The 18267-nt window shown below is 41.6% G+C and overlaps 5 protein-coding genes across 11 annotated transcripts; 3 read left to right on the top strand and 2 right to left on the bottom strand.

Annotated features, from left to right (window-relative positions):
• The first annotated feature begins 8304 nt into the window (after positions 1–8304).
• BCIN_16g00180 (hypothetical protein) lies at positions 8305–9651 on the top strand. Its single transcript, XM_001555076.2, has 2 exons — positions 8305–9129; positions 9339–9651. Exons 1-2 carry the CDS (start codon positions 8458–8460, stop codon positions 9480–9482), a joined length of 816 nt encoding a protein of 271 aa, XP_001555126.2. The 5' UTR covers positions 8305–8457; the 3' UTR covers positions 9483–9651.
• A 376-nt stretch (positions 9652–10027) lies between these two features.
• Positions 10028–11450, top strand: BCIN_16g00170 (hypothetical protein). Of its 3 annotated transcripts, none has more exons than XM_024697773.1 (2): positions 10028–10696; positions 10794–11450. In XM_024697773.1, the coding sequence occupies exons 1-2, from the start codon at positions 10612–10614 to the stop codon at positions 11051–11053; spliced, it is 345 nt and encodes a 114-aa protein (XP_024553589.1). In that variant the 5' UTR covers positions 10028–10611; the 3' UTR covers positions 11054–11450. The 3 variants fall into 3 exon arrangements, with proteins under 3 accessions (XP_024553589.1, XP_024553590.1, XP_001555127.2); XM_024697774.1 differs by having other exon boundaries at positions 10755–11450; XM_001555077.2 differs by having other exon boundaries at positions 10743–11450.
• Bccox15 lies at positions 11402–13303 on the bottom strand. The gene is made up of 2 exons (XM_024697772.1): positions 12794–13303; positions 11402–12697 (listed from the first exon to the last, which is right to left on the bottom strand). Exons 1-2 carry the CDS (start codon positions 13165–13167, stop codon positions 11560–11562), a joined length of 1512 nt encoding a protein of 503 aa, XP_024553588.1. The 5' UTR covers positions 13168–13303; the 3' UTR covers positions 11402–11559.
• A 61-nt stretch (positions 13304–13364) lies between these two features.
• Positions 13365–15839, top strand: BCIN_16g00150 (hypothetical protein). Of its 4 annotated transcripts, XM_024697770.1 has the most exons (3): positions 13365–13660; positions 13718–14212; positions 14267–15839. In XM_024697770.1, exons 2-3 carry the CDS (start codon positions 13867–13869, stop codon positions 15349–15351), a joined length of 1431 nt encoding a protein of 476 aa, XP_024553585.1. In that variant the 5' UTR covers positions 13365–13660; positions 13718–13866; the 3' UTR covers positions 15352–15839. The 4 variants fall into 4 exon arrangements, with proteins under 4 accessions (XP_024553585.1, XP_024553586.1, XP_024553587.1 ...); XM_024697769.1 differs by having other exon boundaries at positions 13718–15839; XM_024697771.1 differs by having other exon boundaries at positions 13365–14212.
• Positions 15840–15852: 13 nt separating this feature from the next.
• Positions 15853–17207, bottom strand: BCIN_16g00140 (hypothetical protein). 2 transcript variants are annotated; one of them, XM_024697767.1, is made up of 2 exons: positions 16897–17207; positions 15853–16812 (listed from the first exon to the last, which is right to left on the bottom strand). In XM_024697767.1, the coding sequence occupies exons 1-2, from the start codon at positions 16976–16978 to the stop codon at positions 15908–15910; spliced, it is 987 nt and encodes a 328-aa protein (XP_024553583.1). In that variant the 5' UTR covers positions 16979–17207; the 3' UTR covers positions 15853–15907. The 2 variants fall into 2 exon arrangements, with proteins under 2 accessions (XP_024553583.1, XP_024553584.1); XM_024697768.1 differs by having other exon boundaries at positions 15853–17207.
• Positions 17208–18267: the final 1060 nt, after the last annotated feature.

The raw sequence follows: 18267 nt of genomic DNA, 5'->3' as shown, positions 1-18267 counted from the left end.
AAATTAGAAATTATTCATTTTAATAATATACAATTTTATAAGTATATAATTTCTTATAATTTATATATTATTATTTAATAAATTTAAAAAATTGATTACTGAATTTCTATTAATAATCAAATAATAGTATATTCGGAATAAAACCCTTTAAAAATTCCAATATATTTTAAATAATAATTCATTAATAAAACAAAAAACTTTTTATTTAGCTTTTCAAAACTTAAATATTAAAAAAATAGAAATAAGTTTTTCCTTTCTTTTTAATAAAATTTAAATTAATAATTAATAAGTGATTCACCTTTTATATAAAATTCATTATATATAAGATTTAATACAAAAACTAAACTATTCTAAAATAAAAACTTATATAATGAAAACTTTATATAATTATAAAATTAAAATAAATATATTAAATTCAATAAATAAAGTAATAAAATTAATCAATTCGAATTCGAAATGAAATTATATTTATTAATATTAACTCAATTAATTCGAAATATAAACTAATTATATATATATCTATTTATATTTACTTTCATAATACTTTTTAATTAATTCAAATAAATTATAATATCAAATTTTGAAATATTGAATTAAGCTTATTAAAACCATTAACCCTAAATATTCTTTTATTAGAATTATTAAACAGATTATCATATATATTATTATACATAATATACAAATTGAAAAGATATAAAAAGATTAAAAAAAAAAGCTTTCTAAATATTACCACTATTTCTAACTTATTCTTTTCTTCAACCCTATACAATATTTATTAATAAATGAAATATATAATACAATGTTACGGAGGTACCCGCACCGCAACATGGATTATAAGATAAACCTAAGGCCTTGGTGTTGGAACCTACGAAAACAGCACTGTAGGGACAGTTGAATTAAAGGGTAACTAAAGATAGCAGTAACCGAATCAATAAGCAATGATTAAAAGATAGGTACCTATCTTTTGTTGGCACCTACCCTACAGTAGGCACAGGAGGGATAGCGGTTATAGGTTATCTAGTAAGCACAGGTTAGATAAGCAGTAGTATCATGTAGGTCACGGGGCAAGTGTCACGTGATGGATAGACAGGATAGGCAGGCTATCCAGGCTATCCGTGGATAGACAGGATAGACAGTCTACCCAAGCTATCCAGACGAGAACGAAGGTCTATATAAGGGAATGGGTTTCATTACAATGTAGAGCTTCGTGCTCAAGAACAATCATTAGTTTCATTACTATAGTTACGAGAATTGCAACCAGTTACAACCTTATTGAATTCCTACTTGAAGTCTAGTCTAAACCACCTCGAGAGATCTCTAGACACTTCCACGTGACCCTAGAGGCAGCTCCCGTAACACTTTGAGCACCATTTCTGCTTCAAGTACCGATTCGATAACCAACCGCTAATATGGCATCCAGAGCCACCGCCACAGGTCAGTCTACCGGAGATACCAACGACATCGAGATGACCGATGCCCCAAAGGAGATCACTATCAACGAAACACTTAAGATCGCCTTACCAGACAAGTACCAAGGTAGTCGACAAGAGCTCGATACTTTCCTCTTACAACTTGAGATCTACTTCCGATTCAATGAAGACAAGTTCACTACCAAGGAATCCAAGAGCATATGGGCTGCATCATACCTCCGAGGTGAAGCAACCAAATGGATTCAACCATATTTGCGCGACTATTTCGAGCATGACGATAAGGATCGCATGCAACCCACCCGAACAATCTTCAATAGTTTTGAAGGATTTAAGACAGAGATTCGTAGAATCTTCGGAAATTCCAACGAGTTAGAGGTAGCGGAAGATAAGATCTTCAACCTCAAGCAGACAGGATCAGCATTGAAATATGCTACGGAATTTCGAAGATATGCTGGAACAACCAAGTGGGACGAAATCGCTATCATGAGTCACTACCGTAAGGGACTCAAACCAGAAGTCAGACTAGAGTTAGAAAGATCTGCCGAGAGTACAGATCTGAACGATCTAATTCAGGACTCCATCGAATCAGATGATCGTCTCTATAGATATCGACAAAGCCAAAGATCATACAAACCCCAAGGAAACCAAAAGCAAGGGCGTTACCGCAAGAATGAGGGTAGACCACGTTACAATCCACAGAGATACGGAGACCCCATGGAACTAGACGCCACGCACTACACAAACGGGAACGATGACTCAGAAAAGAGACGAAGACGAGAAAACAACTTATGCTTTGAATGTGGAAAAGCAGGGCACCGAGCAGTAGACTGCCGAAGCAAGAAGACAGGAGGAAAAAGGGGCAACTTCAAACCTAAGTTCGGCAAGGGCCAACTTAACGCCACCTTTGCCATCTCAGAAAACTCAACTAAAACCGAAAATACTGAGACTTTCACCGTTGAGGAATTTCAGCAATTACTAAAGGAATTACCACGAAATAAAGAGGGCATGAATGCAATAGACTTATGGGAACAAGAGTATTACAGAACCCCAACACCCTCTGTGACAGAAGAAAGTCACCAGGACGAGGCAGAAGCGGACCACGCCACGATGAGCTGGACAGCTTGCTATGATGAATTCTGCGGAATCCATCGATCAGATAAAGAAGCAACCGGATGGTTCCCCAAGAAAAGGAAGACGAAGAACCATCAGAATAATGTAACATGCGAGGATTTAACTCCCAATATAACTTCGCAAGAAGTTCGCAAAGTTACCCAGCAGTTGAATGCTACGGGACAGGCAGGACAAGTGTACTGCAAGGTCCAGATAAATGGACACATACAATCAGCCATGATAGATTCAGGGGCTACAGGAAATTTTATTGCACCAGAAGCTGCAAAGTACTTGGAAATACCACTTCAAACGAAACAACATCCCTACCGATTGCAGTTAGTTGACGGACAGCTAGCAGGGTCTGACGGAAAGATTTCGCAGGAGACAATCCCAGTACGAATGGGCATAACCCAACATACAGAGGTTATACAGCTTGACGTTGTGCCATTGGGCCAACAACAGATCATCTTAGGAATGCCATGGTTGAAGGCACATAATCCGAAAATAGATTGGGCACAAGGAATTGTGACATTTGATCAGTGCAAAAGCGGTCACAGGGACACGCTAGAGGCGTCCGCGAGACGTAACACGCGCCAAGGGGAGTTGAACGCGAACAACACCGGCGACGTAGGACACCCAGTCCAGGGTCCTCCATTAAGAGCGAAGGCCAGTACACCTCCTCTACAAATGCAGAAGCCAACGACACGGCACGAAATCGCAATCGAGGCAAAAGAAAGGCCTACGATACCAGAACAGTACAAGAAATATGAACATGTTTTCAAAGAACCAGGGATCCATGAGGCTTTACCGGAACACAAGCCATGGGATCATGAGATAATATTGGAGGAAGGCAAGATGCCTGTGCACACCCCAATTTATTCAATGTCAGCCGATGAGTTAAAAAGGCTCAGAGAATACATCGACGACAATTTAGCCAAGGGATGGATCAGGGAATCCGCGTCCCAAGTGGCCAGTCCAACTATGTGGGTACCCAAGAAGGATGGACCCGATAGACTAGTTGTAGACTATAGAAAGCTTAACGCACTCACTAAGAAGGATCGATATCCACTTCCATTAGCTACGGAATTAAGAGATCGATTAGGCGGAGCTACGATATTCACCAAGATGGACCTACGTAATGGTTACCACTTGATCAGAATGAAGGAAGGCGAAGAATGGAAAACCGCTTTCAAAACAAGATACGGGCTATACGAGTACCAAGTTATGCCATTCGGGCTAACCAACGCACCAGCTACTTTCATGAGGCTTATGAACAATGTGTTGTCACAATATTTGGATACTTGCTGTATATGCTACTTGGACGACATCCTAGTATATTCAAACAACAAGGTTCAACACATTAAGGACGTTAGCAACATCCTCGAAAGTCTATCCAAAGCAGACTTGCTGTGCAAACCAAGCAAATGCGAATTCCATGTCACAGAAACAGAATTCTTGGGATTCACCGTATCAAGCCAAGGGCTCAAGATGAGCAAAGACAAGGTTAAGGCAGTGCTCGAATGGAAGCAGCCGACCACAATCAAGGAAGTACAATCCTTTCTAGGATTTGTCAACTTCTATAGAAGATTTATCAAGGGTTATTCAGGGATTACTACACCCTTGACCACGTTAACCAGAAAAGATCAAGGAAGCTTCGAATGGACTGCCAAAGCACAGGAGTCATTCGATACACTCAAACAAGCAGTGGCAGAAGAACCAATACTGTTGACTTTTGACCCAGAGAAAGAAATCATAGTGGAAACGGATTCCTCAGATTTCGCTATAGGAGCAGTTCTGAGCCAACCGGGCCAGAATGGAAAATACCAGCCAATCGCATTCTACTCCCGAAAACTATCACCAGCTGAGTTAAATTACGAGATATATGACAAAGAATTACTGGCAATAGTCGATGCATTTAGAGAATGGCGAGTATATTTGGAAGGATCGAAATACACAGTACAGGTGTATACAGATCATAAGAACTTGGTTTACTTCACCACAACGAAGCAGTTAAACAGACGACAGGTCAGATGGTCGGAGACCATGGCCAACTACAATTTCAGAATTTCATATGTCAAAGGATCAGAAAACGCTAGAGCCGACGCTCTTAGCCGAAAACCAGAATATCAAGAAAACAAAACGTACGAGTCATACGCTATATTCAAGAAAGACGGCGAATCACTGGTCTACAATGCACCACAGCTTGCAGCAACACACCTGTTGGAAGACAACCACCTCAGGAAACAGATCCAATCACACTACAACAAGGATGCTACTGCCACACGCATACGCAAGACAATAGAACCAGGATTCACTATAGAAGATGATACCATATACTTTCATGGAAAAGTATACATTCCGAGTCAAATGACCAAGGAATTTGTGACGGAACAACATGGGTTGCCGGCACACGGACATCAAGGGATTGCAAGAACATTTGCAAGAATCCGGGAAATCAGTTACTTCCCACGAATGAGAACGATAGTTGAAGAAGTTGTTGGAAATTGTGACACCTGCATACGAAACAAGTCATCACGACATGCGCCGTATGGTCAGCTCCAGACCCCAGACATGCCTTCTCAGCCATGGAAGTCCATCACATGGGACTTTGTGGTCAAACTACCACTCTCAAAGGATCCTACTACAGGAATTGAGTACGACGCGATACTCAATATAGTAGACAGGCTAACGAAATTTGCATATATGATACCATTCAAGGAAACATGGGATGCTGAGCAACTAGCATATGTGTTCCTAAGGGTCATAGTAAGCATACACGGAGTACCAGATGAGATAATCTCGGATCGAGACAAGCTCTTTACCTCGAAATTCTGGACTACCTTATTAGCACTTATGGGTATCAAGAGAAAGCTATCGACATCTTTCCACCCACAAACAGATGGTCAAACAGAGAGGACCAATCAGACAATGGAAGCATATCTTAGATGCTATGTAAATTATCGACAAGACAATTGGGTAGAGCTATTACCCATGGCACAGTTCGCATACAATACATCGGAAACGGAAACCACGAAAATCACCCCAGCACGAGCTAATTTTGGGTTTAATCCACAAGCGTATAAAATCCCGATACCACAAGAAGTTAATGCCGAATCAGCAATAGTACAAGTCGAACAGCTGAAAGATCTCCAAGAGCAACTGGCTCTTGATCTAAGATTCATATCTTCCAGAACAGCAGCGTACTACAATACGAAACGTAGTATGGAACCTACGCTTAAAGAGGGGGATAAAGTTTATTTGCTACAACGAAACATCGAAACCAAGAGACCAAGCAATAAACTCGACCACAGGAAAATAGGACCATTCAAGATTGATAAGGTAATAGGAACGGTTAATTATCGATTGAAATTACCAGACACAATGAATATCCACCCAGTATTCCACATATCCTTGCTCGAACCAGCACCACCAGGAGCGCCAAATGCGCCATTTACAGAAATCGAACCAGTCAACCCAAACGCCATATACGACGTTGAAACAATACTAGATTGTAAATATGTCAGGGGCAAAATCAAGTATTTGATCAAATGGTTAGACTACCCACATTCGGAAAACACATGGGAACTCAAGAAGGATCTCAGCTGCCCTGAGAAACTACAGGCATTCCACCTGAAGTACCCACATCTGCCAGCAAAGCCTCAAGCTCGGCATCAGACAACGGAGGTAACGAAGAACCGAAGAAGTCGAAGGAGGGGGAACCACTAGGAACGGGCGCAGCGACATCTGCGGTTTCTTTGTCCACACGCTCTTTTTCCAGCTTTTCCTTTTCTTCCAGAGCATCGAGCTCATCCATAGAACTGAGACCAGCAGCTATCATTTTCTTTTCCCGTTCATCCAGAAATCGTTGTTGTTTGCGCAAACGAAGAATTTTAGCCATGGCCTCTTCCTCTTCGTCGCGAAGGCGCTGGCGCTGACGATCAATGGACTCCCAGTCGGATACGGAAGGCATTTGATTTCGCTCTCTCACATCGCAGGTTTTGCCCTGCCTACAGCACTCAGCACAGCGGCCAACATTAGGACCAATTTTCATTCCAACACAACGTTTGTTGGATTTTTCACAACGAGAGCATGCAACCATTTCGATTCCTAACCTCTCAATCCGCTGACCAAGGGATATTTGTTCTGTTCGTTTTTTGGTACGCTCAACTGGCATATTGAAAGAAAGAAGCAGTTAGTCAATCAGTGAGAAATCGATATGGGGGAACCCCGCTATATAGACGCTTGGGGCAAGCGCTAGTCTAGGAAGGGGATAGTGTTACGGAGGTACCCGCACCGCAACATGGATTATAAGATAAACCTAAGGCCTTGGTGTTGGAACCTACGAAAACAGCACTGTAGGGACAGTTGAATTAAAGGGTAACTAAAGATAGCAGTAACCGAATCAATAAGCAATGATTAAAAGATAGGTACCTATCTTTTGTTGGCACCTACCCTACAGTAGGCACAGGAGGGATAGCGGTTATAGGTTATCTAGTAAGCACAGGTTAGATAAGCAGTAGTATCATGTAGGTCACGGGGCAAGTGTCACGTGATGGATAGACAGGATAGGCAGGCTATCCAGGCTATCCGTGGATAGACAGGATAGACAGTCTACCCAAGCTATCCAGACGAGAACGAAGGTCTATATAAGGGAATGGGTTTCATTACAATGTAGAGCTTCGTGCTCAAGAACAATCATTAGTTTCATTACTATAGTTACGAGAATTGCAACCAGTTACAACCTTATTGAATTCCTACTTGAAGTCTAGTCTAAACCACCTCGAGAGATCTCTAGACACTTCCACGTGACCCTAGAGGCAGCTCCCGTAACATACAAAACAAAAAATAAAAGATGGGATCTATCCTTATTAAATTAAAGATAATAATAATAAATATAATTGTATATTTAATCAATAATGACTTTTACTATATAGATATATATTTTCTATATAATTAAATTTCAAAGAAATCGAGAAGTCTGATTGGTTTGATTATATTACGAAATTCGAAAAATATAGCTTTGAATTATATATAGATATTACAAAAATTAAAATTAAAAAGAAATTATATAATATAAAATCAAATAATATATATATAAGATTGAATATAAAAAAACGATTAAAATAGATTAGAACTAGATTCTTCAAATTATCAAAATACATTAATTCATTAGAATTAATACAAAAAGCCATAATTATATAGAAATTCGAAAATCGATTAAACAAAGCTACAAACACTTTGATTAATCTTTCACTCAAAGATTTCATCTCGAAAGTATAATATAAATCGTACTTTAATAAAATTAGCTTAGAATAATGTATTGCCATTTCAATCGCTCCCATATATTGCTATGGCTCGAAGTCCATATGTTCGACGAACTCTTTTAGTTTATTTTTACTTGCATCATGAATATCAACCCACAATTTACTTTGAATCTGAAATTCACGATACGAGCAAACTTTTCTCCATATCAAAGATCCATCGCCTCAATCGTCTCCATCGCAAATCATCTCAATTCAGATACCAGCTCTGCAAATAGTGGGGTGCATATCACTTCGTCCACCGCAGCTCCAAGATCTTACAGTGTCTAACACGTACAGCTAACTACCGTCCTAAAAGCAAATGCCGAGTAGGGATCACTCGCATATCTCACACACCCGAAAAAGGCAGTTCAGCGATTTACCCGAAGGGCAGGTGCCAAGACATTCATCGCTTGGCACTCGGGAACTAGAGTTTTATAGGAAGGTGATATTTACTGATAGCAGACGAAGAATTTCTGCAAAGATATACATACTCAAAAATACAATAGAATACTCAGTTCTGATTATTGTCTCAAATTTCCGCCTAATCACAAATTTGAGAGAGAGATTCACACGCGATGATATAAGCCAAAGAAGAACAGAAGAGGTCGAAAAAAATGTTGGCATCCCGCTCCACCTCGACGAAACAATCCTCATCCCTCCTCATCTCATTTCTATTCCTAATTGTCATCCTCACAACTATCATATACTTTCTTCAAATATCCTCTGTGTCCTTTGTCTCTCCCACCTCTTCACCTAATTCACATACCTCCCCATTATCTTCATCCACACCTTCTATTTCTGGGTCCCTTAATCCCTCATCACCGCTTTCCAAAACTGTTCTATTTTCTGAGCATCCAATATACGAGAATCTTTCCCATGAATATGATCATCTTTGGGATGAATTACTTCCACAAAATGGGGGGTTTTTGAGGGTTTTTGACGAAAATATGGAGTCAAATGGGAACGAGTATGCGGAAGGAAAGAAAGGAGAAGTGCAAAAGGGGAAGAAACATAGATATGGAATAACTATGTTTCATTCTCTCCACTGTTTGGGTATTATGAGGGGAGGCGTACAGGAATTATTCAGGGAGATGGAGGAGTTGAAGATGGAAGTTGAGGAGTTGAAGATGGAGAAGATGGAAGACGATGAGGAGGCGGAGAGCAAAATGAGAAGGGGACAGCAGAAAAAGAGAGCGGGAGGCGGCCATGGTCATGGTCATGATTTTGGTCACATTGAACATGGGGATCCGTTGCATTGGTTGCATTGTTTTGATTATTTGAGACAGGTATGTACAGTTCTCACTCACATTCTTGACTTTCTTGGAGACTTTGGACAAATCTGGAGTTCAGTTATTTTAATTAGCAAACAAAATACCCGGGTATTAACGCCAGAGCATAGTTGCTAGTAGATGGGACGAAGTAGGATGTCATAAGATACAATTTCTTTCTATAAAACACTAAGGAACTTAGCACTGACTTCACACCAAAATTCTAGACAGTACTATGCACGGCTGATGGAACACTGGAGCCACCAAAAGCTGATTCGAAAGGAAAAGAAAATGTCGACGGGATGATGGAGAGACAATGCAAGGACCCTGAAGAGCTGTGGAAGTTGAGTGTTGAGTCTTTTGATGATTAATTACCCAATTCTATCGATGTTCTAGTTATTTGCACTCTCATGGAGTTTGAGTGCAAGATGCTGTCATTACGGAATTCAATCACCATTCTCAATGATTGAAGATACTTAACCGTCCGTTACAATAATCCTTATGGCACCAATGTGAGATATATTTTAAATCTTAGCAGCACCTTAAAAGTGATTTAATGAGCGTCTTTAATTTGTAAATACAATGTCAAGTAAAAGTTACGTTTCTTGACAGTAACTCCTTTACCCCTCGGATATCCGACCCCCAGCCCTCCCCTCAAAAAAAAAATACATATGCTCTCCGCGAACGTTTAAAAGAGGTTCCAATGAAAAACTCCTCCCCGAAAACAATCCGAAAGCTCCTTTGGGAACAAGTGATGCTATAAAACAAAGCCAGGGAATCATGATCGCTTCTGTTGTGTAATGCCAAATTCAACATCATGCACATCAAACTTGCATTTACACAACATCTCGCGCACCACAATATGTATAACCGTTTTCTCACCGCTGTGAAAGTGGCTTCATACCCGTGTTTCAAAGATCACAATCACCTACTCGGCCAGACTATCGTGTGATTATCGGCGTGCCCAGACGCGACGAATGTGGTGGTAGTAAACCGATTTCACGATTTCTTTGGCGAATTTCCTCATAAATACAAACGCACCATGGGATGAATGGCTTTGAGTATTGCAATGCCGGAGGAATGACAACGCGAGTTGACTTCTTTTCTAGCATGAGAAAAGTGAAAGTGCAAACAGCACGCTAGATGGCGAGTCATTGGATGATGAAAAATTGGTTCTTGCGATATCCTTCATAACCCCTCTCTATATTGTGCGAGGTGATAAATATACCCCTCATTCAAGCATTCAAACAGTCCGATGAGACTTTTGACACCATTTACGACGGCACGAGAATAGAAAACGATGACGGGGATGAACTACCACCGGAATAGATGGGCTGTGGGAGGATCATATTTCCAAGCATTTGCTATATAAACCCTTCTCATTAACCAACAAGCAATACTATCAAAAAGACAGCTAGGTCAAGAACATCTTAGAACAAGCAGACTTATTAAAGAGCACCCGCCCATACAAAACGATCTCACCGACAATTCACCATCATCATGAAATTCCAATACTTGTGTTTTACATCAGCCGCGCTGGCCATCGCCATCATGGCAGCCCCGATCATTGAAACCAACTCACTGGGTATGTCTACCGCTTATCCTATATTTATATTTCACTGATATGACAGCCGCACATGAAGCCAGTGTTCCTCGGGGGTTCTTTAATAACAATGATGCAGGGTCAGATGTGAAACGGGGATTTTTCAATAATGGAGATTCATCAGTTGCTGCAAAAGAAAAGAGAGGATTTTTCAACAATAACGATGCAGGATCTAGTGAAAAGCGGGGATTCTTTAACAACAACGACGCATCAGATTCCTCGAAGACCAAACGAGGATTTTTTAACAATGGCAATTTGGTGGGCGCTTCAAGACGTCATGAAGCAAAAGAGCGGGGATTTTTCAACAACGGGGACTCGGTGGCAGAGGCTTCAAAATGAGATGAGATTGATGATGGGTACTATTACACATACACAGATAGTAACAAGTAAAGAAACAGAAAATCATGGACTTCTCAGTCAGAAGTTGAGGATATGAGGAAATGGCAGGCATCTTCGCCGTGGGTGGAATTGTTGGGCGGACTAAAGGACGCACGCGACTGTGTTAATACAGTATTGGATCTTGTCTATTTTCAACAAATGACAAATATTATTTCTTCTCCATCATGCGCGCATAAACCGATCTCAATCTTAATAATGACACACGTATCTCATTGCAGAAAAAAGTCTCACGAAATAACAAAGGAGAAAGCAGCGATTAATTTAGCGATATTGAGTAACAAAGAACCATGTTTAGAGACGTAGGCTGAATACTCATAATTCGTTAAATTAATATACAGAGTTGAGAAGCTAATAGTATAAACATGAGATGAGCTTAACTGTGCGCCATTTCCCCCCCAAACACCTTTCGTTCTGTTTTTTCAAATATACAATTGAAAACTTCGGCATTAAGAAGTTTTTGATGCAAGCGGTGGAACACGGCTTGCAAACTTCACCCTAGCAGCTTGTGGGCTTTGTGATGCTAACTTTCTCCTCAGGATAGCCATGGTTCTTTTGGGAACCCAGACTCGACTACCCAAAACCACAACACCAGACAATAATGCCAGACTTCCAGCTTGATGGGCAGAAGCAAGTGGAGTGGGTACCAAGTATATCAGAGTGCTAATACCCAAAGTAACTTGCATCATCAAAAGATGAACTACACCAAGCATTCCTTTCGCCCCACTTTTTGGGAGAGCAGTTTTAACTCTAGGGTTGAAGCGCGAATATGCCCATAGGGCGAGAATAGCAGTAAATGAAGTAGTTGCTAGTATACGGTGGTCCAATTGTACTGTTGATGGATTCTCGAGCATGTTACGCCACCACAAATCACTACGATCCGGTTGTCTGGAGTAAAATTCGGAGAAGAGTTCGGACTTCGGTGGCGCGAATCCCTTGCCCATTCGAGGAAATTCATTATAAATGAGACCGGCATCAAGACCCGCGACCAATCCACCGGACATAGCTGTTGTGAAGACGAGGAGAGCAAGACCGGCAACCGATTTACGGAATACAGATAATGAAGGCGAAGATAAACGAAGGAGATGAGCATGCGCCTGAGCTGGTGTAGAGTTAAACAATAGTTTGCGATCGCGAAGAATTGAGAGACCGTTCCAAAGCATCGCAGTGTAACATATAAATGCAGCGCCGAGATGTGTGGTAAGCCTGTATTGGGAAACGCGGGGGTGGGAGCCGGGGGCGAAAAGATCGTCCTTCAATCCTGACTTAACCATCCACCAACCAATAGCTCCCTGGAAGCCAATGAGTCCCGATATTCCAAGTAGGCGAAGAGCCATAGGCTTTGATACTTTACGGCGGGCGACAAAGTAGGCAGCTGGGACGACAAAGGAGAGTCCAATAAATCGTCCCCATAATCGATGAAACCATTCCATAAAATATATCTTTTTGAATTCTTCCATGGTCATATGTGGGTTGAGAAGCTTGAATTCAGGCGAGGCTCGATACAAGTCGAATTCACTTTCCCAATCTGCAGCAGAGAGAGGCGGAAGAGATCCAGTGACGGGTTTCCATTCTGTAATACTAAGACTTGAGGGGAATCAGCAAGATGCTCTAAATGACGGTATTGGCAGACCAGAAGATCGAACAAAGCAAACGAAAGAATCTTCGTCGGATCGAACATACCCAGACTCTGTCAACCTCGTTAGACCTCCAAATACAACAATTCCAAAAACACTTGCAGCACTTCCTAATAGCCAATAACCCACAGATTTTGAACTTGTTTCTGGAAATCTGCTTCGCGACGATTCTTTATTTATTGCTTGACTCGATTTACTCAATGACTCAGCCAGCGAACTCAATGGAGAGACTCCATTGGCAGATTCAGTAATCGTAGCTGTATGACTGTTGAATCGTATAGAGCGGGAAGATATGGATTTGGCGGGGAACTTTGTTTGTCGTAATGTAGGACGAGGTTGCTTTAAACATTGATGGCATATAAAGAAATCCCTAGATAGCCTAGGAGTGGCCTTTCGCAGTCCTGGTAGTATTGAAGCCATTGATCAAGAATTGAAGTGGAGAAAAGCAAAATAGTGAAAAGAAAGTGGCATGTTTTTGGAAATATATTTACCTTGTTACTAACCTTGACTCAATTTCGCTCCAGATCTCGAATAATTGTGGATTACCTCAGCCATCGAGCGAAAATCACGGTCACGGGATTTGGCGACGCCGTTTTCTCCGTTACAAAGGTTCGGTGGATGAACCATTCCAGTAGCAATCAATACCAAGCACGATTGATCGACAGCAAGGGTTCTGGAAATAGATCAATTGAACCAGATCACTCCCAATTGATTATTCTAATTTGACACCAGATTCGCATATCCTGCTTACGACAATAGCGACGACGACGAAGACGTCTCCAATTTTAATGAAAAGGAGGAAGCCGTGTCAGGAGTCTATAAATGTAATATAGAATCCGAACAATCTCAATGACGGGGATATTTCATTGATATCACACACATATATTTGTCACTTCATTCTTTACCTCTTAAGGCATGCAACAATTGTCCTCTCCTTTTATTCAATATTTAATTAATACCATGTTCTCAGCTCGCAATACCGATACTCCAAACCCATTTCGACCCGCGCTTCAATACCTTATCCATACCGCGAATTCGAATCTCCCGCGAACACGTTCGAATCATCGAAAAAGTTATTCAATCAGTAGTCTGGACTCAGATGGAGAGAGCGGCGATAAGATGTCTTCTCGAAATGCAACGACCTCATCTGAACTTTATCCTTCTATCCCGCTCATAAACATATCCCGAAGTCCCTCACCTTATCGCCCAACGGCTGCCTCGGGCCCCGAGCCGACATCAGAAAGCGACGAAGAATATGATAATTGGGGCACATCGTCCAGGCGCCCTATTCTTTCCGGGGTAGAGCCTAAATATACGGGTTGGCGATATGCGCTCTACAGTGGAGGACTGGGCCAATTCCTCTTCAACACATCACTAGGCTGGCGCTTTTATGTCGGGGTTCTGGTATTTTGGTTAGGGGGTTGTGGTATAGGTCTGACTGTCATGAATAGGATAGTTCTTTGGAGTGGGTACCTGCAAGAAAACTATACTTCACATACTAAGCTTATGATCTTATTAGCCGGAGTTTATAAGTTTCCCTGGCCTTTAACGACTACATTTATCGAATTGTTGATTACACACGGATTTTTATGGCTTTCGGCATTCCTTACAAGATTAGCAAGTCCAGTCTGTGTCACTGCTGGTCTGTCGAGTGCGGTTGCGCCAAGTACACCTTTGCACAATTCGAGCTCACCTGGATTTAGGGGAGAAGGAAAGAAACGAGGGTTACTTTCGACTCTGGGAAGGTTGTCATCTGCAAGTTCCGGAGGTATTGCTGGTGGTGGGCTGTTCGAATTTGACTACGCTGTCGCTCGACAAGTCTTACCCCTCGCCATTATTTTTGTGGTGAAACTTATATTGAGCAACATCTCTTTCGCTTACGCCGAACTTTCTATATATGTCATGGCTAGGATTGGAATCATTCCATTTTCTCTACTATTTACTGCGATCCTTGGACAACAGCAGCATTCTGCATCCACCATTTCATCAGCTTTGATTGCTACTCTCTTTCTGCTACTAGGCACGATAAAGGCTGGTCTTCGTGCACCATGGGAAAGTATAGTTGCCGGAGTCTTCTCGTCCATTTTTGTTGCGTTATATCCTGTTCAGATTCAACGTACATATAAAACGCTGGTCGCTCAACTTGTTCCTCAAGGCGACCTTATAGGGGGTTTCGCTTCCGGTAACGGCCCGTCGGATTTCTCTGGTTCTCGCGAGGAGAATCGAGCATACTGGCGTCTGCTACACTATACATCCCTTCTCTCCATCCTCATTTTCGTTCCCATTCTCCTCTTATCTGGCGAACTGCCAGATGTCTATCGCAATTGCTATTTCCTGGATGTATTCTTTCATTGGTTAATGGTTCTTTGTGGCGGCACTGGATCATGGGCAGTATTCTGGTGCACAATTGCATTGACTAGAGCAACTGGTCCCCTTACGACAAGCTTTTTGTTTGTGCCACGAGCTGCGTTCTTACTACCTATTATGGCTGGTTTCAAGTTGCCAGCCTCCAATTGGATTGGTTTCGGGATGTGTTGGGCTAGTTGTGCTTGGTTTTTAATCGGACGGGTCAGAGAAGGTAGACCTATTGAAAGATTGAGGTGATAAAAATGTCTTCAAATAACTTCGCACGATTAATTGTATAAAGTTCAGAACACGGGAGTTGGATAGATGTCATTGTAAATTAACGAAATATGTCATACAATTTATATCTAAGGCCGTGTGCCTTTGGTATGATTCGACTATTGGGAAAGCCCTCAACGAAGCAGTGTGGCGCCATTCAAGCCTGCGCCGTAGCGTTCATGAGTGCTTTCATAGTGGCATTTGTAACATTATTAATTGCTTTCAGCAGGACATGCGACGTGATATCAACAAATACAGTAGCGGTTGCGTTTGCGGTACCGTTTGTTCCCCCTCGTTCCTATGCCAAGCATGTTCCTTTCCCATAATAAATTGGGTATTGGATCCAAGTCCACCTCGCAAAAATTAAAACCCATGTCCAAACAATAATTGGTGTTATAGTACTTCTCATTCTATGAAATCTCGATTGATTTAAGACCGAGGTCGATCGAACGTCTGGAATGTTTTTTGCATCAAAACATCTGATGTCATTAAGTCCCACATCGCCTATTATTCCAATATCAAATATGACAAACATCTCTCAGAAAAGCAAGAGTGAGATGGTGCTTAGCAACGTTATTGTCGAAGGGTGACCAAGCAAAGAAGCCCGGCAATTTTGAGGAAGGAGAAGCCCAAAGAATATGAGTATGGAGAGGAACACAGTAGAAAGAAAAATGTGGAAACACACTGTGATAGTGGAATTTTGGAGTCCATTTATAGTGGCTCGTATGCTGGCATTGCGTGTTGCATCGTCTTGCTCGACAGATGGGTTCATAGGATCCAATGAATCTAAATGTGCAGCTGCTTGAGATGCAGTCTCGGCTTCGTGGTTTGCATCTGTCCCCTTGCCAGATGTGGTACCGTGATCAATTTCTGTCTTGGCTGAAATCTGGTGTATCGATTGGGAGTCAGATTCTGTAACGAACTCGGCTATAGATGTAGGTGTGAGCAGAAGAGAGGATGAATCTTCGCTGTCTTCTTGATACGGATCTTCGATTTTATCAAGATCACTGTTTCCTGCTGCTGAAGACTGGCTCTCAATCCCTGTGCTAAAGCTGATAAAACTAGATTGAGGTCGAGATTCAGACTCAAATTCAGGTGCAATGGTGGATCTACTTTCCTTCAACGATTTCCGAAATTTACTCTTTTCTTCGCCTTTGTCACCTGCTCGTACCATGAAATCGGATTCAAATTCGGATTCGGATACGGGTTCGTCATTGGCGTCAGAGCCCCCATCAAAGATAACATTGGTATCTCTTGGTGGTTGGCGGTGAATTCTTTCAAATTTACCATTTCCATCTTCCTCATCCTTATTCTCAACTTTGGTCTTCTCTGCATCGGTATCTGAAGATGAGGGGTCAAGATTTGAAGTTCGAGTATCCTTCGCAAGGGCTGCAAAATTCGAAAGGCCGGCCTCAATTGAAATATCGTGTGCAGTGGTTATGGCTTGTTTGGGTGTTAGTCATTCCATCTTTTTATTGCAAATGACCCTTAAATTATCGAGAATGAATGCGAAAGGGAGTTACTTGCGAGTATATTGAGAACGACTGCTGTTATGGACCGAAATGATTACCACGTATTCTTCTTTGAATTGATGATTCTTTTGAAACATTTATTATTTCATTTATTCTTTTTTATGGAGAAAACCTGAAGCGTGGTTTTTAGGAATAGAACTGAATCTACTGAGAACTTAGAGAAGTTCCTATCTTCGCTTGGGAGCCGGAAACGTCATAATATAACACTTAATTCACACTAACATCCACCAAATAGTTGGCAAGATTGAAATGGTGATTAGGAAATCAAGGTAGTCTGTTTCTAGAGTAGCTATTGAACAAAATTTCGCTGATAGTCCTTGGAAATTGACCAACATAATTTAAAGTTGGTGATTTGCAAGGTCGAGTCTTGATTTGAGCCAGGGTGCTCTTTGGAGCTCATATACATGGAATTGCTTGTCTATAAGATGTGATGACATAGTACATCGCGAAGACTCTCTGATTCCCAGGCTCCTCAAATAGCCACTTTGGCACTCTATTCCACATTTCACCTTCTTCATATCTTCAAGCTCAGCCCCACTGTCTGTATGATGCCAAGCTTCACGCTAATACTACCGGCCTGGCGCTAGCCTTCTAGCTTAACGGTTGCTAGGTGGATTTATCCAGACTACTGTCCCCCAACGGCACTTCTAATAAGGCCACGGGGTTTTGAGATTAGTCCCCGATTCCTCATCCGAGGCTGGAATAATCTCGATGGAATATCTGGTTTTACCAAGGAAGTCTTCTTTAGCGGGCCAAGTAGATTCCGATCTGGAGTTTGCAAAAGGATAGAGAGCCAAATATCACCGAAGAGAAAAGATACCAAGGCCTCACGAAGGACACAAGATCCAAGGAAACTTTTATATGCTCACCGAAGACCTGGTTAGCAAGTTCAGTTGAACGTAGAGAAAATGCATGAATCCCAGTTCTCGATCATGCAGCCCTGAGGAGCTTTTGCGCGTGCGCCTACATCCACTTTAGAAAATCTCACCGGAAGTCGCTACTTTGTTCTCGAACAGCGCTTGACGACGTGATACGTCTCAGATGTAGAGAGACTAGAATCAATCAGTTAAATCACTTCTATTGCACTTCTAACCCGGGCATGAGATTCTCGCAAATAGATTGGATATGGGATTTAAAAGAAGAAGAGGTAAATCAAGCAGTGTTTGGCCGACATGAAGTTTCATCACTGGTAGAACATGAGAGAACTTACAGGCATCTCAAAACCTCCTGAGATCCATATTTATCATCCCTGTTGCTCGACCAAAGAATCGGAAGCCAGAATCTATGTTGTAAAACCATGCAAAGATCAGCATTTGGTTGCTTTTTTGTCCTTTACCCACGTCACTTTCCTAGCGGAAGGCTCTTG

Source organism: Botrytis cinerea, chromosome 16 (assembly GCF_000143535.2).
Source record: "Botrytis cinerea B05.10 chromosome 16, complete sequence".
Lineage (NCBI taxonomy): Eukaryota > Fungi > Ascomycota > Leotiomycetes > Helotiales > Sclerotiniaceae > Botrytis > Botrytis cinerea.
This window is presented reverse-complemented; position numbering and strand designations above follow the sequence as displayed.

Coding starts and splice junctions, on each gene's coding strand:
- BCIN_16g00180 (XM_001555076.2), top strand. CDS start 8,458: ATGTTGGCATCCCGCTCCACCTCGACGAAACAATCCTCATCCCTCCTC. Junction 9,130..9,338: donor GTTTTGATTATTTGAGACAG/GTATGTACAGTT, acceptor CCAAAATTCTAG/ACAGTACTATGCACGGCTGA.
- BCIN_16g00170 (XM_001555077.2), top strand. CDS start 10,612: ATGAAATTCCAATACTTGTGTTTTACATCAGCCGCGCTGGCCATCGCC. Junction 10,697..10,742: donor CATTGAAACCAACTCACTGG/GTATGTCTACCG, acceptor CTGATATGACAG/CCGCACATGAAGCCAGTGTT.
- Bccox15 (XM_024697772.1), bottom strand. CDS start 13,167: ATGGCTTCAATACTACCAGGACTGCGAAAGGCCACTCCTAGGCTATCT. Junction 12,698..12,793: donor ACGAGGTTGACAGAGTCTGG/GTATGTTCGATC, acceptor ATTCCCCTCAAG/TCTTAGTATTACAGAATGGA.
- BCIN_16g00150 (XM_024697769.1), top strand. CDS start 13,867: ATGTCTTCTCGAAATGCAACGACCTCATCTGAACTTTATCCTTCTATC.
- BCIN_16g00140 (XM_024697767.1), bottom strand. CDS start 16,978: ATGTTTCAAAAGAATCATCAATTCAAAGAAGAATACGTGGTAATCATT. Junction 16,813..16,896: donor CAGTCGTTCTCAATATACTC/GCAAGTAACTCC, acceptor CACCCAAACAAG/CCATAACCACTGCACACGAT.